General features: G+C 44.7%; 1 protein-coding gene across 2 annotated transcripts in view; it reads left to right on the top strand.

The window, feature by feature from the left end:
- plekhh3 (pleckstrin homology, MyTH4 and FERM domain containing H3) overlaps positions 1–20794 on the top strand; it is a 30496-nt gene extending 9702 nt beyond the window's left edge. For both annotated transcript variants that reach the window (XM_086176468.1, XM_086176469.1), the window contains 11 exons: positions 3730–3824; positions 7506–7688; positions 9036–9193; positions 11260–11383; positions 11753–12050; positions 13912–14119; positions 14259–14386; positions 14944–15064; positions 15496–15984; positions 16147–16338; positions 18404–20794. In XM_086176468.1, the coding sequence (XP_086032594.1) occupies positions 3730–3824; positions 7506–7688; positions 9036–9193; positions 11260–11383; positions 11753–12050; positions 13912–14119; positions 14259–14386; positions 14944–15064; positions 15496–15984; positions 16147–16338; positions 18404–18574 (2167 nt within the window). In that variant the 3' untranslated portion in view covers positions 18575–20794. The remainder of the gene's footprint in view (positions 1–3729; positions 3825–7505; positions 7689–9035; positions 9194–11259; positions 11384–11752; positions 12051–13911; positions 14120–14258; positions 14387–14943; positions 15065–15495; positions 15985–16146; positions 16339–18403) is intronic.
- The last annotated feature ends 50 nt before the right edge of the window (positions 20795–20844 follow it).

Here is a 20844-nt window from a genome sequence, read left to right as displayed (position 1 = left end):
AGATAATTTCCGGTAATCCAAAAAGCTGCTGTAAACCTTGATTTCTGACACCTTGCTATGTTCACCTCCAGTTTTGTCGCTTCCCCTTTGTTGAGATTTTGTCCTCCTCTTCCCCTTTTCAGCAATGCAAATAGGTTGTTTTCTATGACACTGCTTACTTCTGTGTTCTGTATTGATTGATTGTTCTTTAGGCATGAAAGGGTTCAGAAATCATGTACGTGAAATCTAGAAAGTAGGCCACGCAAAACTGGAAAGTGGCAGCAGTTAGTACTGGATAGATGTGTATTGAGTAGCTAATCGATTTGTTACATCCAATCAGTCACATATTAGTTTCCAAGGGCCTTCAGAGTGCAAGCTGTTTAATAACTAAAGAACCAGTACATTTGCACAACTCTGTTGGATTCTAATACTTGTATTAGTCATGGTCCGGATACGGATATTCGGGTTCTATAGATTTATGTTTTTATGACCTGATCTAACCTGAGCTGCACACTTTCTCTTCTCTTTTTGAAAATGTTGCTCAGAATTGATTTTATTTGTAGAACGTGTCCTCTAGTGTGTTCATCTGATTCGAGACCCCTGTCCGATAAACGTAACCTTTATCTTCCGCAGATTTCAAATGAACCCCCTCTTGCGTGGATGTTTGGTCCACAAGGGAGGGTGGGGGCTTGGGGGGTGCAAGAGAGACAGAGGTGCTGTCTATTGAAGTGCACTCATTCTCGTCTCTGTGCTGGTTAATCCCCATGTCAAATTGTTTCCTGCACTCCACAGGAAGTTGCCCACTAAAGGCCCCACCATCACAGCCTCTGCTGGGGCTTCTGGGAATGTGGGGGTGGTAGAATGGAGGAGGAGGGGGGATTGAGTGGAGGTGGGGATTATGACGCTGCTGGACAGCTGTGGAAATCCAGAGCCCACAGTGTTCCAACATTTTCGTCAAAGTGTACAACATCCACTTTTTTCCCCTTAGTTTTAATTATAATACATTTTATGACATCTTAACATTACCATCTATCATTTTACTAAATACATTTATTTGCATTGTGTCTTTTTTAGAATTTCGAATGTAATAAAAAAAGCACCTCAATTAAGTACTGTCAGTTAATTCAATGTACAGTGAACATGCTGTACATTGAAAACAAAATAGTTAGATGGTTAAATGTTGCCTTTGTAATCCAGTTTTATGCCGCAGGCAACATGTCAATGATGCAGTCTCCAGACAGTCTCAAAGGGCAATCTTGGACATTAGCCTGGTTTCTGGGCACAATAGTCAAGAAGACAATGCCAAGCCAGCATTTAAAACTGAAGGTCAGGCTTGTTAGTGGTGCTGAAGGTCAAAATGGGTGTTAGAATCTGTGTTTCCTGTGAAGGTGCAGGGGTTGACTTAATATTTCAAGCAAAACTTATTTAAGGCAAAATTATTGTAAAACTTTTACATCTACAGATTTAAGTTCCAAGTTTCATGTTGAACTCCCAAGAATATTGTTCCCACTTTGACTGCCAAACGTACCACATAGTTTATTAAATAAACTGTCACCTTTTTATTGCTACAAAGCAAAGATTTTCACACAAAGGATCCATTAAGACGGATGTATTAAGGGTGTCGGTGGAGGAGACTCAATATCGGGTTGAAGGTGGGGGCGCAACCGTTTCCGGGCACGATGCTCAGCAGTGCATGAAGCCAGACAAGTTTGACTTCCGAATATAGAAAATACCTTAATCTTCTGCAGGGCAGTCTTCCACCCCTGTGTAACTGCTGTGTTGCTACTATGCTGTGGAGAAGTGCACCTGGCATGTAACCTACTTTCAGGTTAGCACTCAGATTTAATTTTGCAGCTGTTCAACATTTTTCAAATGTTGGTGTTCGAGCAACCAAATGTAATTATGATATTTAAATGCCATTTCAGTGAAGTTATGATAACATATCTATCTGTGATCTAGCGTATCTATCTGCAGAATCTTCTTTCATTCATTGTGACCCAAATGTGGATCACAGGACATCAGCTACTTAACATCAACCAGCATGTCAAATTGCCTGGCATTCTTCCTGGGAATTTGCTTTGGGCTAGATGAAGTCCCAACAACTGTTTGCACCCAATCAAGATTTGAGTTTTGAAAGCCAATCACTGCTGTTATCTCCAGCTCAACACAGAGAATTGTGGTTAGAGATTAGGACTTTCAATTCAAAATGATTAACAAAGGATGTTGTCTTATACATCTATTGAAATGTTGGATGTTGGATGTAACCACACTGCAGAAATAGCTCATAATAATCCCAGACATTTTAAATAAACAGCCCCACTGTACGCACCAGTCTATATTTTCTGTCTGTGCATAGCTTTTCTGTGGACCTAATCCTACTCCTGTTTAGCTGCATATAGTCTAACTGCCTGTCTGCATGCGTGCCTCTGTTATGTGGCAGGGGTTACTAGCCACCTCAAATAAGAGACGTACTAACATTTCAGTGTTTATTTTGATGCCTTTCAAGAAGAGAATATCGGTCTGAGGACTGACCGAGGTCCCTGTTGGCTGGTCCTCCACCAGGCCAGCGGGCTCAGTTGCACAGCCGGTCACAGGGTTCCGGCTTCTGTCTCCCCACTACTGTCACATGCAGGCAGCACAACCCAGATAGAGTGTCACTCTGTCTGACCACAAGACTGATGGCCATTTAGCTTCTGACCTACAAGCATGTTTCATAAAGGGAACAGGTTTTTTTTTTATGTTTAAGTGGCACTGTTTGAAGACAACAGTCAAAGGCTCGGTGAGATAAACGATGATATGGATGGAAGAAGGTCTCCTTGAAATAAAGCGAAGAGCTTCTCTCAAAGTCGACGTAGATATATCACCATTTCCATCAATTATTCCCGCCATAGTTGAGGGTGAATTTTCCAACATCAGATCAATAATGAAATATATCAGCTAAAAAAAAAAACGTTTAGGTAACTGGAGGGTGAATATTCTTGGAAGGGGCAGGGTAAATTGTTTCCTGAGATATGCAATCCCAGGAGGAGGAGGAGGACAGGAAGGATGGAGTGGTTTGCCTTTTGTATCTCACATGCTCATTAGACTCAGGAAACGTGGAGAATAAGTGGATAATTAGATAAATAAATGAGGAGAGATAAGCTCTCCAAACAATCAAATAGAATGGAAATGGACCTTGGCCCGAGATAACAAAGTCTTTGTCCAGAGAATTTGCTGGATGCGGGAGCATCCTATTAAACTGAAACATTGGGGAAGAGTAGTTCAGTAGATATACAGATGTTTTTGATGTTTATGGTTTCATATGCTCACAGCTGTGACCTCCTGTATTTTCTGTCTTCCCCTTGCCGACGTGTGCAGGCTGGCTAAGAATGAGGCAGGCGTCGCGCTGTCACGTTTATTTTCAGTCCCTCGCCAGCCAAAGTGATAAAAGAGAGACGAGCTGTCCACAGTGGCGTGGAATGCAGCCCTGTTTGTTTGTGTACTTGAATACTGCGACGCAGAGAAAGTTGGAGAATGCTTGAGGAGAGATATTCGTGGAACTTCTTCCAATCCCCCCACCCCCTTTGCGTGATCCCCCCCACTCCCCACCTAAGAGTATCCGTGTGGCTCTTAGTTGGCAGTGTCACAAGGGGAGAGTCACAGCCAACTCTCTGGGCCAATTAGCTTTCCAAGGGGAGGGAGTAGTCAGGGGGAAGACTTTGGTTCAGGAGTGTGCAGTTATTTACATTCTCCATCTGCCCTTTAACACAGGCACACCGTTCCAAAGGTCTCTGGTGAAATGAAGAGCCTGATCATTGAGAAGAACGGGATGGGCCAGGAGGAAGAACCTGAAATACTCGTCAAAGGTGAGACAGACTTAACACAGTCAAGAGAGTGGATTGCCCTTGTATGTCTGATGGCACTTGAGTCCTTGCATTAAATGCATCGTGATAGATTATGTTTTAGAGATGAACTGATCAGTTAATTGTACTAAATTTCAGTGGGTTGATTTATTTCCACGTTGAGCCATTGACTTTGCAAATGTATGCTGTTTGCTATTCATTCCTCCCTCTTTTATTCAGCTGTATACATTTGGCTTTGGTTTCTTAAAAAGAAATAAAAGCAGAATCTCCAGTTGCAGGCCTACTTTGTTCCTCGGTTCAAACACGGGCTACTTTCTGGGCAAGGTCTGCTGTCCATCTCATTAAACATAGTATATATTTTATACCCTAATTGGCCCGTAATAAGTACTGTCACAACTTCATGCTGTGCTGTCGCCCTGCAGCCAAACCGTCTCAGACCACATGTGGCCTACAGCTGCTCCTACTCTCTCCTCGCTCTGTGTGTGTTCATGTCATGATAGCTACTGGCATCAGGAGTTCTGTGTTGCGTGTCTGATGCTTTTGAGGAATGATCTCATCGGATATTTCTTTGTGATTCTTGTTTTTTTTCTTTTTTCTTCCCCCTAGTTCCTTTTTTTTGGCCTGCCTCTGAAAGTGAGCAGTAAAATGACAGCACTTGGATAAGTTACATCCTGTTTGGAATGGCGACAGTCATATTGCTTAATTCTGACAGCAGTTGCTATGCCCCGTTGGCTAGAATTCCGGCTCCTCTGCCGTTCTGTTATCACTTGGGAAGAGCGGGAAGATGTTTCCTACTAAAGCAGGAGACAGCTTTAGGACAGTGATTATACTCTCACTTGGAACTTTAGCTTTTGCAGTAGTCCGACTGCTTTTAACCAACCACAATATCTCAGCCAACACATGCCAGGGTATTGAATAATTCCTCTTATACTGTATCTGTGTGTCTGCTATGTGGACTGAACTATGCCGCGGTGTCTAAAATAAGCCGCTAATGTTGCAGATATAGTCTGATGAGATGAGAAAAGACAATTATGGCGTGGAGTGGAGGCAAAAAGTATAGGGGATAGGTTTATTGACATATCTAATGATTTGGAGTTCAAATGAACCACCCATCACATGATGCTGATTGCCTCATATTCTTTAATCTGCGGCTGAATCTGTCAGGGTGTGTTTGATCCGCCAGGGCAAAAGTTTAACTCCAACTTGCTTGCACTTAAGGGTATTTCCGTGTCAAGGGAAGATTATTTTCTTTAAATGTGTTTATTGTCACAGTCAAGATTTCAGATGTTTGTTTGGTCTGTGTTCAAGTGAACCCACGAATCTGCACCCTCTGAGCAAACTGAGAAGCAGAATGAATATTCTTATTTACAGCCAGTCTTCAATACAGTAGTGTTTGCACTCACCACATCTCTGCTCGAGAAAACAGGTTAAAGTATTGTGTGCTACAGTACTGTGCTCCCACTAAACAAACCAACTAGACTGTGCAGTCAAGTGTACCTTCATAAGACGATGCGGCATGAGTGAATGTAATTGTAATGTAGAATTAAACTTTAAAGTCACAGATCTCTGCATTTCTGTCTCTTTCAATTTGATGTCTAATAACAGCATGAGGTTAAAAATCCCTAACAGGAAAAACAAGAAAATGTTCAGTGACAGTTAGTTTACAGGGAAGAATGCACAGAGAGAGATTGTTTGTTCAATCTGTGTTTGAGAGGGCAGGGCTTTAGGGGTCAAGGGTCACAAATGAAACAAATTAAGGGTGAGCCGTGGCCCCCAGAGGAGGCATTAGCAGGCTAGAGAGATGGGATCCAGATGGGGTAACACTGCAGGGGAATATAAGGAGTCCTGAAACCATCGCTACCATCAAACTCTCAATTTAATCCTCTTATCGCTTTCATTAAAGGTCTCAAAAAGTCCAACGTCTGTGGGATGTGTCGTGTCTGCGAACGAGGCATCAGCATATGGAAATCGCTCATCTTTCCATAACTCGCACCCAGTCAGCTTGTCTGCTTCTCACTTTCCAAGTCATTCCTGTCAGCAAGCTGACTTACCTCATGGTTTTTATTTATCCATTTTGTGTTGAAGTTTGACCCCCCCCCTCCACACACACACACACACACACACACACACACACACACACACAGACATACACACATACACTCGATGGGGTGTTAAGTGCCTACAGGGGTTTTGATTTAGTCTATATTGGGTGGGTAAAGAGCTGCTACTTATACCATTTGAAAGTATCTCAAAGGGGAAACGTTGCCCGAGAGTCCACCCCACCTCCCCCTCTCTTTATTTATTTATTTTTTGAAAGGAGTAGCACCAGTGGAAGCTTTGCACCACCTGTGAAAACCACAACGAGGGTTGGGGGGTGGGGGGTGGCAGAGATTAAAGTAAATAGGAAAAAAGTGAAAGCAGAGAACAAAAAGATGCAGGCAAATTGAGAGCTGGTTGACAGGTGGCATGCTGCTAGCTAACCACAGAGGAAGCTGTGATGCTGGTGTGGCGTCATTTCCATTTTCACTCAGTAAGTGGCTGGCAGTATATGCCTGATTGGACCATTGAGACGTTTTCTGAATATGCACGCACAAGCCACATGCACACGAATGGCACAGCCCTTCCACAAGTGGCATGCTGCCAGCATAGAGCGCTGTCACGGCCCTGCACAGTCCCACCCAGCATTGCATGAGCCCAGGTGGCTTGCAACAGCTCTTGCCAGCCACTCAGTCAGTCCTCTGGATGAACTCTAACTCTCCAATGTGGCTCATCAATCTCTAAGCAGCATCTGGCCAAAGCGGTACCAAACAAATTTATTTATCTGCCCTGAAATGTAATATTTGTTAGGAACAATTTGCACACTTGCTCTCACTCCTGTTTGGGAACAGTGGATCTGTGCTATTGCAGCCTTCATAACTCTCAGGACATTGGAAACAAAACAATATTGCATTGTTGATCTGAATCTGGCAAGACACACGGGCATGCCTATGAACTGGCTAAAAGGCAACCTCTCTTCTGTAACACTGTTCGAGTACCACCACCTCCTCCTTATTTTCTTCCTTTGCCACAATGTCAGACTCCAGTGCTACATGCAGGCTTTTATGCCATTAGTTTTTTTGAATTTTTAACCCCTTGCATGAACCCCAGCTGGGCAGACTCATGCAGATCGCCACTCGATCTATGGACAATTACATGATTTTGGACAATATTCTCCCAGAAGTCCGAGAGCATTACAGAACAGAGCTTTTCTTGGTTCCAGCCTGGTTGTATGATAGCTTTAGATAGATTAACGCACAACAGCCAAGTATTCCCATTGGATTTTCAAAACATTTTATAAGGAACTACCCTTTTTTCCATAACCATGTAGGTTTATATAAAGAGTAATAGAATGCTACTGCAACATCAGTGTCTGATTGTATGACAAACTTGTGACCGAATAAAACTTTAACTGCTGACTTTGAAATGATCAGATATTTTAAGTGCTGTTGAGGTAGAAGTGTGGTGTATGAATAGAGGCCATTTACCATTTTTTTAAAAGTATGGTTACAGAAACCTTGCTATCAAGACTTCTTTATAATGTTCTAGCAGTGATGTGTGAGGTGAATGATAGCCTTCTTCACAGTGACCGAGTAATTTTACCCCTTTCATTAAATTCATTATCTTTCAATTCATATCTCGTTTTAGGATGGCTTTTGCGGGAGGTACGTGGCAACTGGATCAAGCAATGTCGGTTCTGGTTCGTGCTCAGCCAGGACTCCCTTGACTACTACACTGGTCCAGAGAAGGGAGCCCGAAGGCTGGGCACATTGGTTCTCACCAACCTCTGCTCCGTCATCTGGCCGGACAAGCAGACCTACAAGGAGACGGGTGAGTGGCATAATTGTGCACGCAAGTGTAGACAGAAAGGCTGATGCATAAATGACTCATACTTTCGCATGTTTACTGTAATCCCTGCTGGGTCCAGTAAAACCATTGTGATAATTCCCTTTGTGGCATCGTCATACGGCATTTCCAGAGATTCCCCAGTAACATATTTTGATTTTGTTCACTTACTGTCTCTGTGAGTTTGCTTGGGAAACCCCGAAAGCGCCTGGTCCAAACTGTGACTCAAAGTACAACAAATGTCACACGTCGCTCTGTGGGATATTAAAGCCCAACAAAATGAAAAAAATAGGGGAAATCAAGGCTTTCTAACAGAAATGGCTTTCCCTTTGTGAGACTCGCTGTTGTCAAACCAACACATTATGTTGGAGCTAATTTTCGAATAGAGATGTTTCCCAAAATTTGCTCTGTCTCAATTTTTAAACTTTGTATTCCTTAAAAGCCCAAAAGTTGATTTTGATTTGAGGAACTCTGTGGGTAAAACAGGTTATGCAAACTGTCAGACTTTCTGTCATGTCAAAAAATTTGTGTCAGATGCAATCATAAGATGAATTCACAAAAGCGCCAAACAGTGAAACTGGTCATTAAGCAGAAATCTTGAAGTTAAATGCAGCACAACAAACTACAACTTTGTCATTATAGCCTTTATATTGATGTGTTTTTATGTTGTACTATCACATGAGGAATTTGATTCTGGCGACTTTGTCACAAAACTATTATGTCAACTCAGGGAGTGTATTTTTTTTTTTAAAAAGGTTGATTTGACTCATAAAGGGATCCTGTGGAGATGGTTGCTACAAGTCAACACATGGACAAAGTTTTAGGCCAACCTGAAGGCACTGGACAGGTTCAAAGTGAGAAATGATGAGACTGTGACACCATGATGTAAAAGAGAAGCTTAACAAAGACTGTGATCGTGCCAAGTCACGTAGCAGGAAAGCTTGAGAACAGCCTTGGGGTTGTGATCAGGCTGGCTGCCCGGGGTATGTCTAATACTTCCTCTGCACAAAGAGGAAGCAAGTCTTTTTTAAAGCATTTTATTGAGTTGTCCAAAGGGGAGACTCACATGTGAGTGGATCACTTGTGGCTCAAGTTTTGTGTAGAATCACTGTTCATGTTTGGTTTTGGCGTAGTCTGATCTTCCTCTCGGGCTGACCTTTGATCCTCAGCATAACAGAGAGGAAGTCGTGGACTGGGAGCGTGTTAGATATGAGTGAAGTGCTTGTGAGGATATTGCATTTCAATAGGTGTTTCTAACTGTCAGGTTTGTTGCAGTTTGCAATCCAAGAGTGCGCCCCTATTCTATAAATGTCTCCCGGGTGTTTCTTTCAGGTTACTGGAGCATCACAGTATATGGTCGGAAGCACTGCTACAGGCTGTATACCAAACACTTCAATGAGGCTGTGCACTGGGCATGTGCAATCCAGAAAATCATTGACACTAAAGCACCAGTAGAAACGCCAACCCAGCTCCTGATTCAAGACATTGAGGTTAGCCACTCAACACAATACATGATACAAATGGCTCCTGCCAAACTACCTATGATAAGATTGACCAAGCACAAAGAGCTGTATATTGTTTGCATTCTGCACGGTCACTGTGGAAACCACAGAGGACAATTCGGACCGGAGGCCAAAATTTCCTTTTTCAGTCAAATGACTTCATCTCCTGTGCCGACTCCGGAAAGGCAATGACCATAATAGCCCATAAAGGCCAAGTACCAAAACTGGAAGAAATAAGTAATTTAAAATAAAGGTATCTACAGTAATTAGGACATTTTTTTGATTTCAGAAGAGCATTTTTACTTTGCTTTTTCATATGAACTTATAGTGAAGTATGTTTATGAGGAACAGAAGATGAAGTAATTCAAACGAAAAAGGAAACTTTGGACTCCGGGCCCAATTTGCCTGTGCGGTTTCCATGGAGGGATGATTTTTTAACTTCATTTTTTCACATGAACCGTAAGTAAAGTGTGTTTTATGAGGACCGGTCATATTTTTAGACCTGGGGTTGCTAGAGAAGGCAGCGTGTAGGAGGCTCATCAAGTCTTGCATCAGTCCCTCCCTGGAGTCAAGAGATTGCCACTTTTGGCAGAAGGAGGTGCAGAGGCTCAGGGTGCAGCGGAGGGCCAGATAAGCAGGACTTTGCCTGCCCTCCTGTCTCCGCACAAAGAAAGGGGTTGATATGCCTGCCACCATCTGCCCCTGTCATCTTCACCAGGAGGGACAACGTAAATACAGCTGAGGAGTAGAAGATGTTTGCAGTTAAAGACCCCCTCATTCATTGTAGCTTGTTGTTAATTTTTTTTTACACATAGTTAGTCTTAGCAGTTGCTTTCTTCATCTCCCCTTTTACACATGCCTATGCTTTCTCTAATAGGCAAAACTTGTGCCCTCTTGAGAACGTGATAAGCGCGACTACCACAAAAATGAAGGAGGGCATGAGCAGCACATACTGAACAGGGCTGATTGCTTATCTCTAAGCCATAGATTAATGTCCCAGCTGCAGACACAAGGAAGAGCAGGGACTGTCGTTCTAGCCTTGGACCCACAGCCAGAGGCTAGAAAATGGAAAGATCTGAAGAATAGATAAACTGCCCTCTCTTATAGCTATGTTTTCCGTCAACCATAATGAAACTGTACTCTCACTAAAAGTAAACCGATTTGGCGGTAAATTAAAGCAGCAAAGTGAGCTAATCTTGCAAGTTATTCTGAACATTAATTTTCCCCATAGCTTGTACTTCTCTGCTTTTTAATTGCCATGTATAACAGTATTACTTGTGTGACTGCCCTGTGACATCTGCCTTATATGCTACAGTTTAGTGGAATGGTGGACAATACTGTGAAAAATACATTGGACAATAAAATCATGCTTTTCAAACACACGGAGCAGACCAAAGGGAGGGAAAGACAGTCATGGGTCAAACCATGTGTTCACCACATCTTGGAGGTGTGATCTGGCCGCACACGGTCAGCGGAGCGGCGTCTCACTCCTGCCGCAGACGAGCTGAACACACACTCGGTCAGAATGTGTCAACTTTACCCCACTAAAGGGGGGAAACGTCCGCTTGTCCCGCAGCCAGAAAGAAAGGGTCGCAGGTTTGAGGAGGTTGCCGAGGCCGGAAAGAGTCAGCAGCGGCAATGTTACTAATGAGCAACAGGTGCTGTGGGGGCAGTAGCAAGGGCGACATCTGTACTTTTGGGAGGCATCTATCCACATAGGCGATGAAATACACAAACACACACTCGCCAAACTCATTGACACCAGCGGATGAAATATAACATGTCAGTCATGCTCATGTGGACTGCTGGGTCATCGTTTGACCTTCACACTGCTTTGAAAGTTGCCAGAGCTGAATTGTGACCCCGGTCAAATCAACCCCAGTCACCCCGGACACGGGCACTCATTCAACCCACTCAGAAGTTCTTTTCAAGTCGTCTGCTGGTAGACTTTTTTTGTTTTTTATAGGAATATTGAAGGACAATGAAAGATTGTTTTATTTTTTATTTCTTTATTTTTTTACCTAATCACCATTTTTCAACTCTCTTTACCTCAGGAGAATAAGTTCAATCCTGAGGTAGTGGAGCACATCTACCAGCACAACCCCATCCTCAAGTACACCCAGGCCCCCCTATACGCTCCCCTGCTGCCCTTCCCCTATGGCAGCCTGGAGCACACATGTAAGTATTTAGGCCATACTCAGCATCACATTATGATATACACAGTACAAAACTGGAGGTAAAAATGATAATGACTCGCATATCGCAAACTTAAACAACTTGAAATGTACACTCGTTCAAGACTACATACCAAGTAATTATAATTAAAGATAAGCTCCAACAATTGCAATTTAACACTTTTTTTCACAACTTCACCAATTTGTTGTGTTTCAGTTACATTTTAAAACATACAAAATGTGTAGATAAAAACTAGTATTCCATACATGTCATAGGAAGGTGAAACATTCAACGTGATGGAGGGGAAATCTCTCTTTTAGGATATTAAAGGGAGTTGGTAACACGATCTTTTCATTTTCCCTCTCCGATCAGACCACAATGGCAAAGGCTACGGCTCAGTTCGGGAGGAGGCTGTGAAACTCTTTAACTGCCTGCAGCAGCTCGAGTCAGCACGGGAGCCGGTTCCAATCATCCAAGGTGTGCTGCAGACCTGCCTGGACCTGCGGCCCCTCCGAGACGAGGTCTACTGCCAGCTCGTGAAGCAGACCAGCTACACACCTACGCCGTACACTGCAGCGCACCTCCGTTACTGGCAGATACTCACCTGTATGAGCTGCACCTTTTTGCCCGGGTCCACTGTCCTGAAATACCTGCGATTCCACCTCAAAAGGTATCATGAGACCAGACAATTTTTGTTAGTATTCAATAAAAATTTTATTTTGTTTATCTTGGTACATGAAGATCCTGTTCAGAGTCAATGACCATACACAAACACATGTATTTAAGGAGGATTAATATCTGTTTGATTTGCAGCAATAAATCCCACTGACTTTTGAAAGCTTTCAAATCCCATTCACATCCCACTACTTGTAATTATTTAAACTACCCTGAAGGGAGATATGTGAAAGGCTCTGAAGTGACTCCAACTATCTTGACATTTTAATGTGACGGAAACCACAGCAGATACTGAGCTCAACTGGTGTGGATGCACTGTAGTGGTTGTTTCACAAAAATTGAATAATATGGTGGCTGACTGTGCGAGGATGGAGAACAAGTGATCGCGCAAAAGATGTGGATTAACCAGTGTTGTGGTACTGGAAAAATCCTGGTTTGAGACAGTGGAGGAAAAAACGGCAACGGTGTCCGTTCCCACCACTCCACTTATATTCACATTGTTAGCACGCTCCCATGGACACATACAGCGTTTTGGCCTCGGATTTGCCGGTCTGAATTTGCTCCTCTGTCAAGCATGCTAATCAGTGTTATTAGTGGTGCTAATCTCCAGCTCCAGATTTTCTGACTTTCTTCATTCCATCAAACCGCCACGGCCCTTCTATCTATACATCTGTACTGGGAATTACCCCTAAGCTCATGGAACAGTTGCATGAGATGGGGAGTCATAATGCAGTGGAACTGGCTGCCAGTGTGTTTTGATACGTGCTGTCGCTCTCACGCACTCTCTCACTATGCGGATCAATGTCGAGGCTGCAGCTGGGCAGAGCTAAGACTGGAGCTGGGCAGCAGGCCCAGAACCCCCCCAGCACACCACCATTCCCCCAGCCCCCACCACCCTCCCAGTGCCCTGAGAAACCCCCAGGGAATGTCCAGTGTCAGAGAGGGTAGGCCAGAAAAAAGGAAAGCAGAAGAGGAGGTGGCGGTAAGAATAGAAGAGGGAGTGCGGGGAAGGGTGAAGAGCAGAGAAAGGAGGTATAGGAGGGATCCCACAGACTCAGTGGAACATTCCTAATTATGTTTTCAGCAGGCAGGACGAATCCCACCCTGTGGCCGTAGAGTTATGAGAGAGTGAGACATTGGAGCGAATGAGGGGGCCTCTCTGTCTGGCACGGTGTTCGAGGCACTCCTGGTCTCTCCCTGTCCTCTTGTGATGTGTTGTTTGGGATGAACATTATCGCATAATTATTTCCTTCCTATTTTCCCCCCTCTGTTTACAAAAAGGCCGAGCTCGTAACTCCATCAGAGTTTGTTTTACACCTTCCACACCCCACAAGTGTATTAGATTTCAGTCCCAGCGGGCCTCTGGTGTCCACCCGCCGCTTGTGCAAGCACATGTTCGTTCCCCAAACGCTCAAGGATGCTCCAATGGGGGGAAGCGGCGGGTCACTTGGGTTCACAGGAGCGGAAACACCTTTTCCTGTTTTGTGCGCGATGCGAAGTCAAGCATGTTTTCCTTGCCATTTTTCCCCCTCTTTGAAGAACTGAGTGACGTCCAGCCTTTTATGTCCCTCAGAGCTGAAGTGAGAACATTTGTCATTCCTCGCCTCGTTGGCTCTCAAGTGTTACCGGCCCAAAAAACAATAAAGGACTCCGTTGAATCAAAACAATGACGCAAAGTCCGAGATCCTAGTGCCATAACACACTGCAGACTTTGAGTCACTGCTGACTTCACATGTACTAAAAATTTTGCCCTTTCAAGTATCGAATGGTTTCATTTTGTTGGCACGTGTGCAGCCAGCGTAAAGGAACTTGTAATATTTTGCTGTCATCCATTTGGCTCTCACTCTTCCCTGCAGGATCCAGAGTCAGAATCCAGAGTCGGAGATGGACAACTATGCGTCATTCATCAGCGAGGCTCTGGAGAAGACCAAGTGTCGGGAGTGTGTACCATCCTGGGAAGAGATCCAAAAGCTGATGAGCAGACAGGAGATGCTGTGTACTGTACACTATCCTGGTCCCGGCTCCTGCCAGCTCTACATAACCTCGCACACCACGGCCAATGAGGTTCGGCTCTTGTCTGTGCATGACTTTTCAAACTGTCCGATGTTGCTGATGAAAGCGTAATCTTGATCATCACTAACTCGCTGTCTAACTGTCTCCATGCCCCTGCCCCTTGTCTTGTCCATCCTCTCCCCCTTGCAAGGTTGTACGAAGGATGCAGGACAAGCTCGGCCTGCAGGAAAGCAAAAACACATTTGCACTGTACGAGCAGAATTCACTGTGGGAGCAGCCGGTCTCCGGCGGTGCTCTGATTGCAGACATCCTTACCAGGTAGTCATCCTCCATTCCTGTAAAGCGCGCACACACACACACACACACACACACACACACACACACACACACACACACACTACGAGGAAGTCAGACATAATAAAATCAAGTCTGTCTTACTCTGCCAGGAGTCTCGGTTATTTATTACTCTTTAGTAAAGAGCGGACAGAGTAAAGTATTGTGTGTTTAGCTTCACTTGTCTAATTCCCAAGCTAAATGTTATCCAGTATGTATGATAACGGTCGACCTTGTCTGGTCTTGTTGGTCAAACATGACACCCTGTTAGGAAACTGGACTTCTAATCACTGCATGTCTGTCTGGGAAGCTAAAGGGACGCTGATGTCATTGGGTCGTATAAGGCAAAGTCTCAAGTGATGCGATAAGGCCGGGATAAAAGATACGTGTGATCACTTTTGTCTTTTTGAAAGATCGACTCCGTTAACAGCTAGTGATGGTAACTGCGGGGAAGTCAGCCTTACCTTGTTCACAGGTGTAAGACACCTGCACATTTGTTCAAAACTCAGCTTTTTTAACCCTCCCATCCACCCTCTGTGCAGCTTCTCCACCAAAGACTCGGAATCTAAATCCCCACTGAAACTTTGTTTCAAGCTCTACTGCCTGATGGATGCCGACAGTATATCCGCGGACAGCATCGAGTATCTCCTCCTCTTCGAGCAGGTAACTTGACTTGAGATTGCTGCAGATGATATCGTTTTTAAACGAACAATTGTTTCCGTGCCGACGGTGACAGGTCCTTCATCGCCCAGCCTGTGAGTCATTGCCTATATTTCTTTGGGGTTATTATCCTTTTATTTAACAATCGATGTCTCACGGGCTGCGAATAAAAAAGCGTGACTAAGAGCGCAAGATGGAGTACAGAGGGAGAGGACGGCAGCCAGCGCTGGCTTTGCTGAAACATTTTTCCCGAGGACTCATAAAAGAGTTATGGGACAAAATAAAACAGGGTGGGGTAGAAAGGATTGATGGCAGGGCCCCTGGCTCCGGACTCCGACAGTTTACTGACAACATTTGCTCTCTTTGCACATTGTTTTGTGTGTCCCCACCTGTGTGTGTACATGGCTTTTTTTTTTTTGTTTTTTCTCCCTCAGTGCCATGAAATGGTGATACGTGGACAGCTGCCCGCCTGCGAAGAGGACCTCCAAGCCCTGGCCGCCCTGAGGCTCCAATGTCTGATGGGGGACTTCAGCATGCATGCACCCTGCCCACCCCTGGATGAACTCTTCCCGAGCCACATGCTAGAAGCCCGGGTTCTCGTATCCCTCGCTGCGCCACAAGGCCCACCCCCATACCAGGTGGCGGCTCAAGGCTGCCCCACGACACAGCGCTTCCCGTCTGGACTCCTGGCGGGCACCTTGTGGAGCCACGCAGCAGCGGCGGCGCACAAGCAGAAAGTAGAGAAAGATATGCGACTCCGGAGCCGGGTGAAGGAGGAGGCGGCCGCCGTAATGGGATCCATTCTGGAACGTTGGAAAGGCCTGGCCGGCCATAATCGCAGGGACAGTATGGCGGCCTACCTCACAATCGCACGACAGTGGTCGGGCTTCGGATGCACTCTTTACGAAGTTGACTTTTACATCGTGAGTATTGTGCGGCAGCAGTTTGGTTTTATTGTTGAAAAATCGCCAATTATATGCACTCTTGCAGCTGCCTTGTTAAGAGCTGTTTGGACTGGAGCGGAATCGGGAATGTTATGTGTAAGTGATCCGTTGTAATATGCGCTCTTGTGTTTCTCCCTCCAGAGTTCAACGGGGAGCTTTTCCCAGAAGCTGTGGCTGGGTGTAGCTGCTACATCTGTGTCTCTGTATCGACAGGGAGAGGCAGAGGCCCTTGAGTCCTTCCCTTACGGCCAGATCTGCTCCTATGGCGTATCAGACAGCAACACATTCAAGATCACCGCCGGCGACCGGGATCTGCTGTTTGAAACCTCCAAGGTACACCGCAGCTGATTCTGCACTTCTTTCTGCACTTCTTTCGACATCTCAACACTTGTCTCCGCTGAAGGCAGGACTCAGAGCGTGACTGAGCGTGCTCACAACCTCCCAGTGTTCCTTAAAGCAAGAGAACCAAGCACACTGTCTGTGCATAATACCCCTCCTCTCTCTCTTGCTCTCTCGCTCGCTCTCTGACCCATTTTAAAACACTCATTAATTTGGGCTAAATAGAGAGCCCCCCAGCAACCCCATCCCTTATAGTCGCTAACCACTGAAAGCCAGCCGGGGTTCGGTTTTATTGCGGTTGTTACATTAAAATATTAGGCAAATTATTTCTTAGGAACAGGACGCTCTCGCAAACAGACATTTCAGTTTCTTTTTTTTTCATTTACAATTTTTTTTTCCAAAGGAGAACAAATCTTGCCTTTTACTGGACAGATCCGCTTGCATCTTCTCCGCATGGAACAAACAATCCTTCTGTGATCTCTCATGGGACACAGTGGCTGTTCTTCTTTTTTTTCTCTTATGTTTTCAAACGGGAGGACAAACTGCGGGATGATTCAGTTCCATTTTAAAGCTACTGGGGATGGGGGGGGGGGGCGTTGAGAAGCACATCGGATTTGCTGGATTTTGTTTCTAGAGCCTGACTGGCAGATCTCGCTAACCCCTTCCAGATCCATCTGTTTCAGTGTATGTGCTGGAAGATGTGCACCGGCACAAAAAAATAAAAGAGCCTGTTACAGATCAGCATTGTGCATGTAAAACCATAGAAGCACGGTTTTCTCAGATGAGCCAGCCGCGAGCACGAGGGGCTGAAATTGGGTTGATTTATGGTGGTGAAGTCGGGTCACCTAATTCTGTATTAGGGCCAGACATTGAATTCAGAATGTGGACAAAGTAAGCTGTTTATATTATCTTTATTCAAAGTCCCCTGAAAACAGGTACTCAACGCGAACTCTTCATTAACATTTCGGAGTGCACGTTTTATGTCGGATGTTAGTTATCAGCTGGATATTTTTCAAGCAGAACTGAACGACATAGTAGGGCAAAGTCCAAAGGGCAGATGGCAGGCAGCAGTTTTTCTGATGACATTAACTTTTGGTGACCGCTGCTCAGAGGTCAATAAAATAATTGATTTTCAATCAAATATTAATCGTCCGCCTTGCATACCCAGGACCTCTTCTTTTGATAGGAAGTTCATTTTTCTCGGAAAAGTTATGTGCTTTTATTTATTTAGTTATTCATTAGTGGAGTAAGTATCTCTACTATCTATACGTTGGGTGGTGGAGAGCCTATCCTAGCTGTCATTAGGTGAGAGGTGAGGTTCATGCTTGACCAATCACAGGGGCACATATAGAGACATACAACCAATCATGCTTTCATTCACACATCTGGGCAATTTAGGGTCTCCATTCAATGACCTCCGTACTGCAGGAAACCTATGCAGACACGGGAAGAACATGCAGACTCAACACAGAAAGGCCTCCTGTGGGAATCGAAACGGATGCCTTCAGGCTGTGAGGCAGAAGCACTACACACTGCCTTCATGCTTTAAATTTTAGTTAAAATATTGGGGATCCCCACCAATATATTGATACTGTTGATACATGTCAGAATATTCAAAATCAGCCACGGTTCTAGACATTTGTTTTTCGGCCTTAGTTAGACGTGAGGACAACTTCTTGCTTGTTCCCGTGAACAGTTACAGCTGGGTATCAGGTGGAGGTCACGGGATTGCGGTCAGTTGTCGTGCTTTGGTTGTGTCGCCGAGAAAAAAGGGAACTCTCGCGGTACCCTCCCCTTTCCTGTGCAGCAGCTGTCGGACAAAACATGTCATGAAATATTCAAAACATACACAAGATGCGTTTTTTTATGAGGGCGTGTGTGTCCTCAAGGATCAGCCGAGCAGCAGCAGCATCATCCACTTCTGGAGGATCCAGTTTTTCTAGCAGCTCGATGACATCATGCCGCTCCACCCTGCTGTGACAGTGCCAGACAGACACTGAGACTGCCACCAATCTGACCCCTTTCTCTCTTTCTCTCCCGCTCTTTCTCTCTGTCACAGCTGACTGAGATCATGCAGCTGATGAATGCGTATTTCAGTGCCATCCGTCATCAGCGAGGAAAGGGGGAAGAGCTGGACCTGAAGATCACGGAGGGCACGGAGGTCAACTTCCATCACCTCGCTTCCACGCAAGCACCTACCCTCCTGGAGTTGCCCTCGCACCCTGTTTGAGAAGAACTCATACCCAGACGCCCCCCCGGCCCTCTTCCCTCGCACGGCAACAATGTCCTCCTCAGCGTGGCCCCCGCGGAGGCCCGGCCCCGGTCATCAGGACCTCGCGCCTCCTCCGCTGGGAACGGCACAGCAGCCAAAACAAAGAAAGGGCTGTTTTCGCTCCCCATCCATGAAAATAAACCTTCACTGAGCGCTTTACAGCTGAAGGAGCTGGCAGATGGGGGGGGGGGGGGGGATCAGGAGGCAAAGGGTTCTGTTTTGCAAGTGAGGCCAGAAACCCACAGAAACCAATGCGGTTGCTGATGAGGTGTCACACTCCCCTGCCGCCCCCGCCCCACCCCCCACCCCCGCTCCCTACCCCATCCTGTCACGCAACTGCCTCTTACTCTACATGGCAACACCTCCGTGCACCAACCTCACCCCCCCCCCCCCCCCCCCCCCCCCTCCATAATGTGAGACACTGGTGTGCATGTTGCTACATCAGGAAGGTAGCATTGCATCGCGAAGTGTTCTGGTGACAATAAGCTGTGGTACTCCTTTCATGAAGGAATAGTTGAGTGAAAACACTACCCCCTCTTTGATCTCCCTCTTTTAAAGTGTGCCATATTTTGTATTGCCTTTCCTAGAAGGCACTCCTCGTCCCTCGTGCACTGCTGGAATAGTGTCGAGAACAGTTTGCGACACGCGTGTGTACACTCTCTCCCGCCTTTGGCTCCCCTGTGCAAACACGTGCGCACACACACACACACACACACACTCGCTCTCTCTCTCTCTCTCTCTCTCTCTCTCTCGCTCTCATCCGCCCTTGTGCTGACTTGTTCATCAGAGACTGTCAGTTTTCATAAGGTCCAGGCCAGGCTTACATTACCTGGAACTGTTGATGCAGTGAGCCATGTGAACTTGGAACTGGAAACAGATGTTGCACTCTGTAGCTAAGTCACTTTGGCTGCTGTGGCCATATACCCTTACTGATGGGATTGCCAGTTTAGTGTGTGTGTGTGTGTTTGTGTATACATGTATGTCTATTTGTTCAAAAAAATAATTTCCTGAGGACGACATTTAGGACTTGAGTTGTGTTTCATAGAAACCAAAGTATTTGGGAGCCGTTCCTACATTGTTTCCACCAAAATGACCTGATTAGCCTTTTGTTTTGCTGCTTGTCTTGGCCGTAACTGTGCACACCCATCTTGGTAACACTTGACAGATTTGGATCCTAATGGCACTCTACTCTGCTGAAGACAACAGGTGCTTTGTTTCATATTTGCTTTGACAATGTGTGTGTGTGTATAGGTATACACACACACGCATATATATATATATATATATATATATATATATATATATATATGTATATATTAGAGAGAGACAACAGATATGAAACTGATTGGATTTGGTAGCTTGGTGGGGTTCAGAATATAATTTGAGAAATCAATGTTTGCCATGCACTTCCCTGTATGTCTTGTGCTTTTAAAACAGAAACCTTTAGGTCAAGAATGCTTTTTTTTCATTATTTATGCAGCCTTTTTTTTTTGCTATCTTTGTCTTTAATTCGGACCGGTTTGTGATTAATAGGTTTGCTCTCACTGATTAGAGCCATGAATGCATCTGGTTTCTGCTCCTCCAAAGTTCAGATGTGTAAATCCTGTGTAGCTCCTTCTTGTGTTCAATGTGAGTATTTGTTTGAAGCCAAACCTTTGCCAAGTCATGGTTTTGAGCATGGACCAAAGAATTGTTTTTAAATTTACAAAAAAAAAAATATCCCCAAAGCAGTTAGATCCCCAAACTTATGTATAACAAAAGTTTAATTTTTCTTTTCACTAGAAAGTACATATTTTTGTATACATTATACACTTTGATTGTAGTACATTGCCATTTAGGCCATTTGTGACCATAGATTTTTTTTTTTTTAAAAGGCTTGGCACGCAAACCCATGCTACAACCACCTTCAAAACTTATCTCACAATTGATGGTTATGACGAGTCATTGCAGTCAGCCTTTCGCTTTCTCTATTGCAGCTGCAGGCAGCTCTGGGATACATGCATTTTAATAATTAAAAAAAGACATTTTTGCTTTGTATTAAGCGTGTTTGTATGCTGCATGGTACCTCCTTTATGTAATGTGTGTATAGGTAATTGCACTATTTTTTTTAGCTAACTTGAAAGTGCAATACGACTATAAATACTGTATGTAATTAATAAAAAACAGCACCATTTTACCAATTTTGAGAGTCAATAAGATTTGGCTATTATTGTTTCATTTTCAAATTA

Source organism: Fistularia commersonii, chromosome 28 (genome assembly GCF_037954325.1).
Source record: "Fistularia commersonii isolate RoL2024-O1a breed Wild chromosome 28, RoL_Fcom_v1.0, whole genome shotgun sequence".
NCBI lineage: Eukaryota > Metazoa > Chordata > Actinopteri > Syngnathiformes > Fistulariidae > Fistularia > Fistularia commersonii.
Note: the sequence above shows the minus strand (reverse complement) of the source record. Positions and strands in the feature narration are given on the sequence as shown.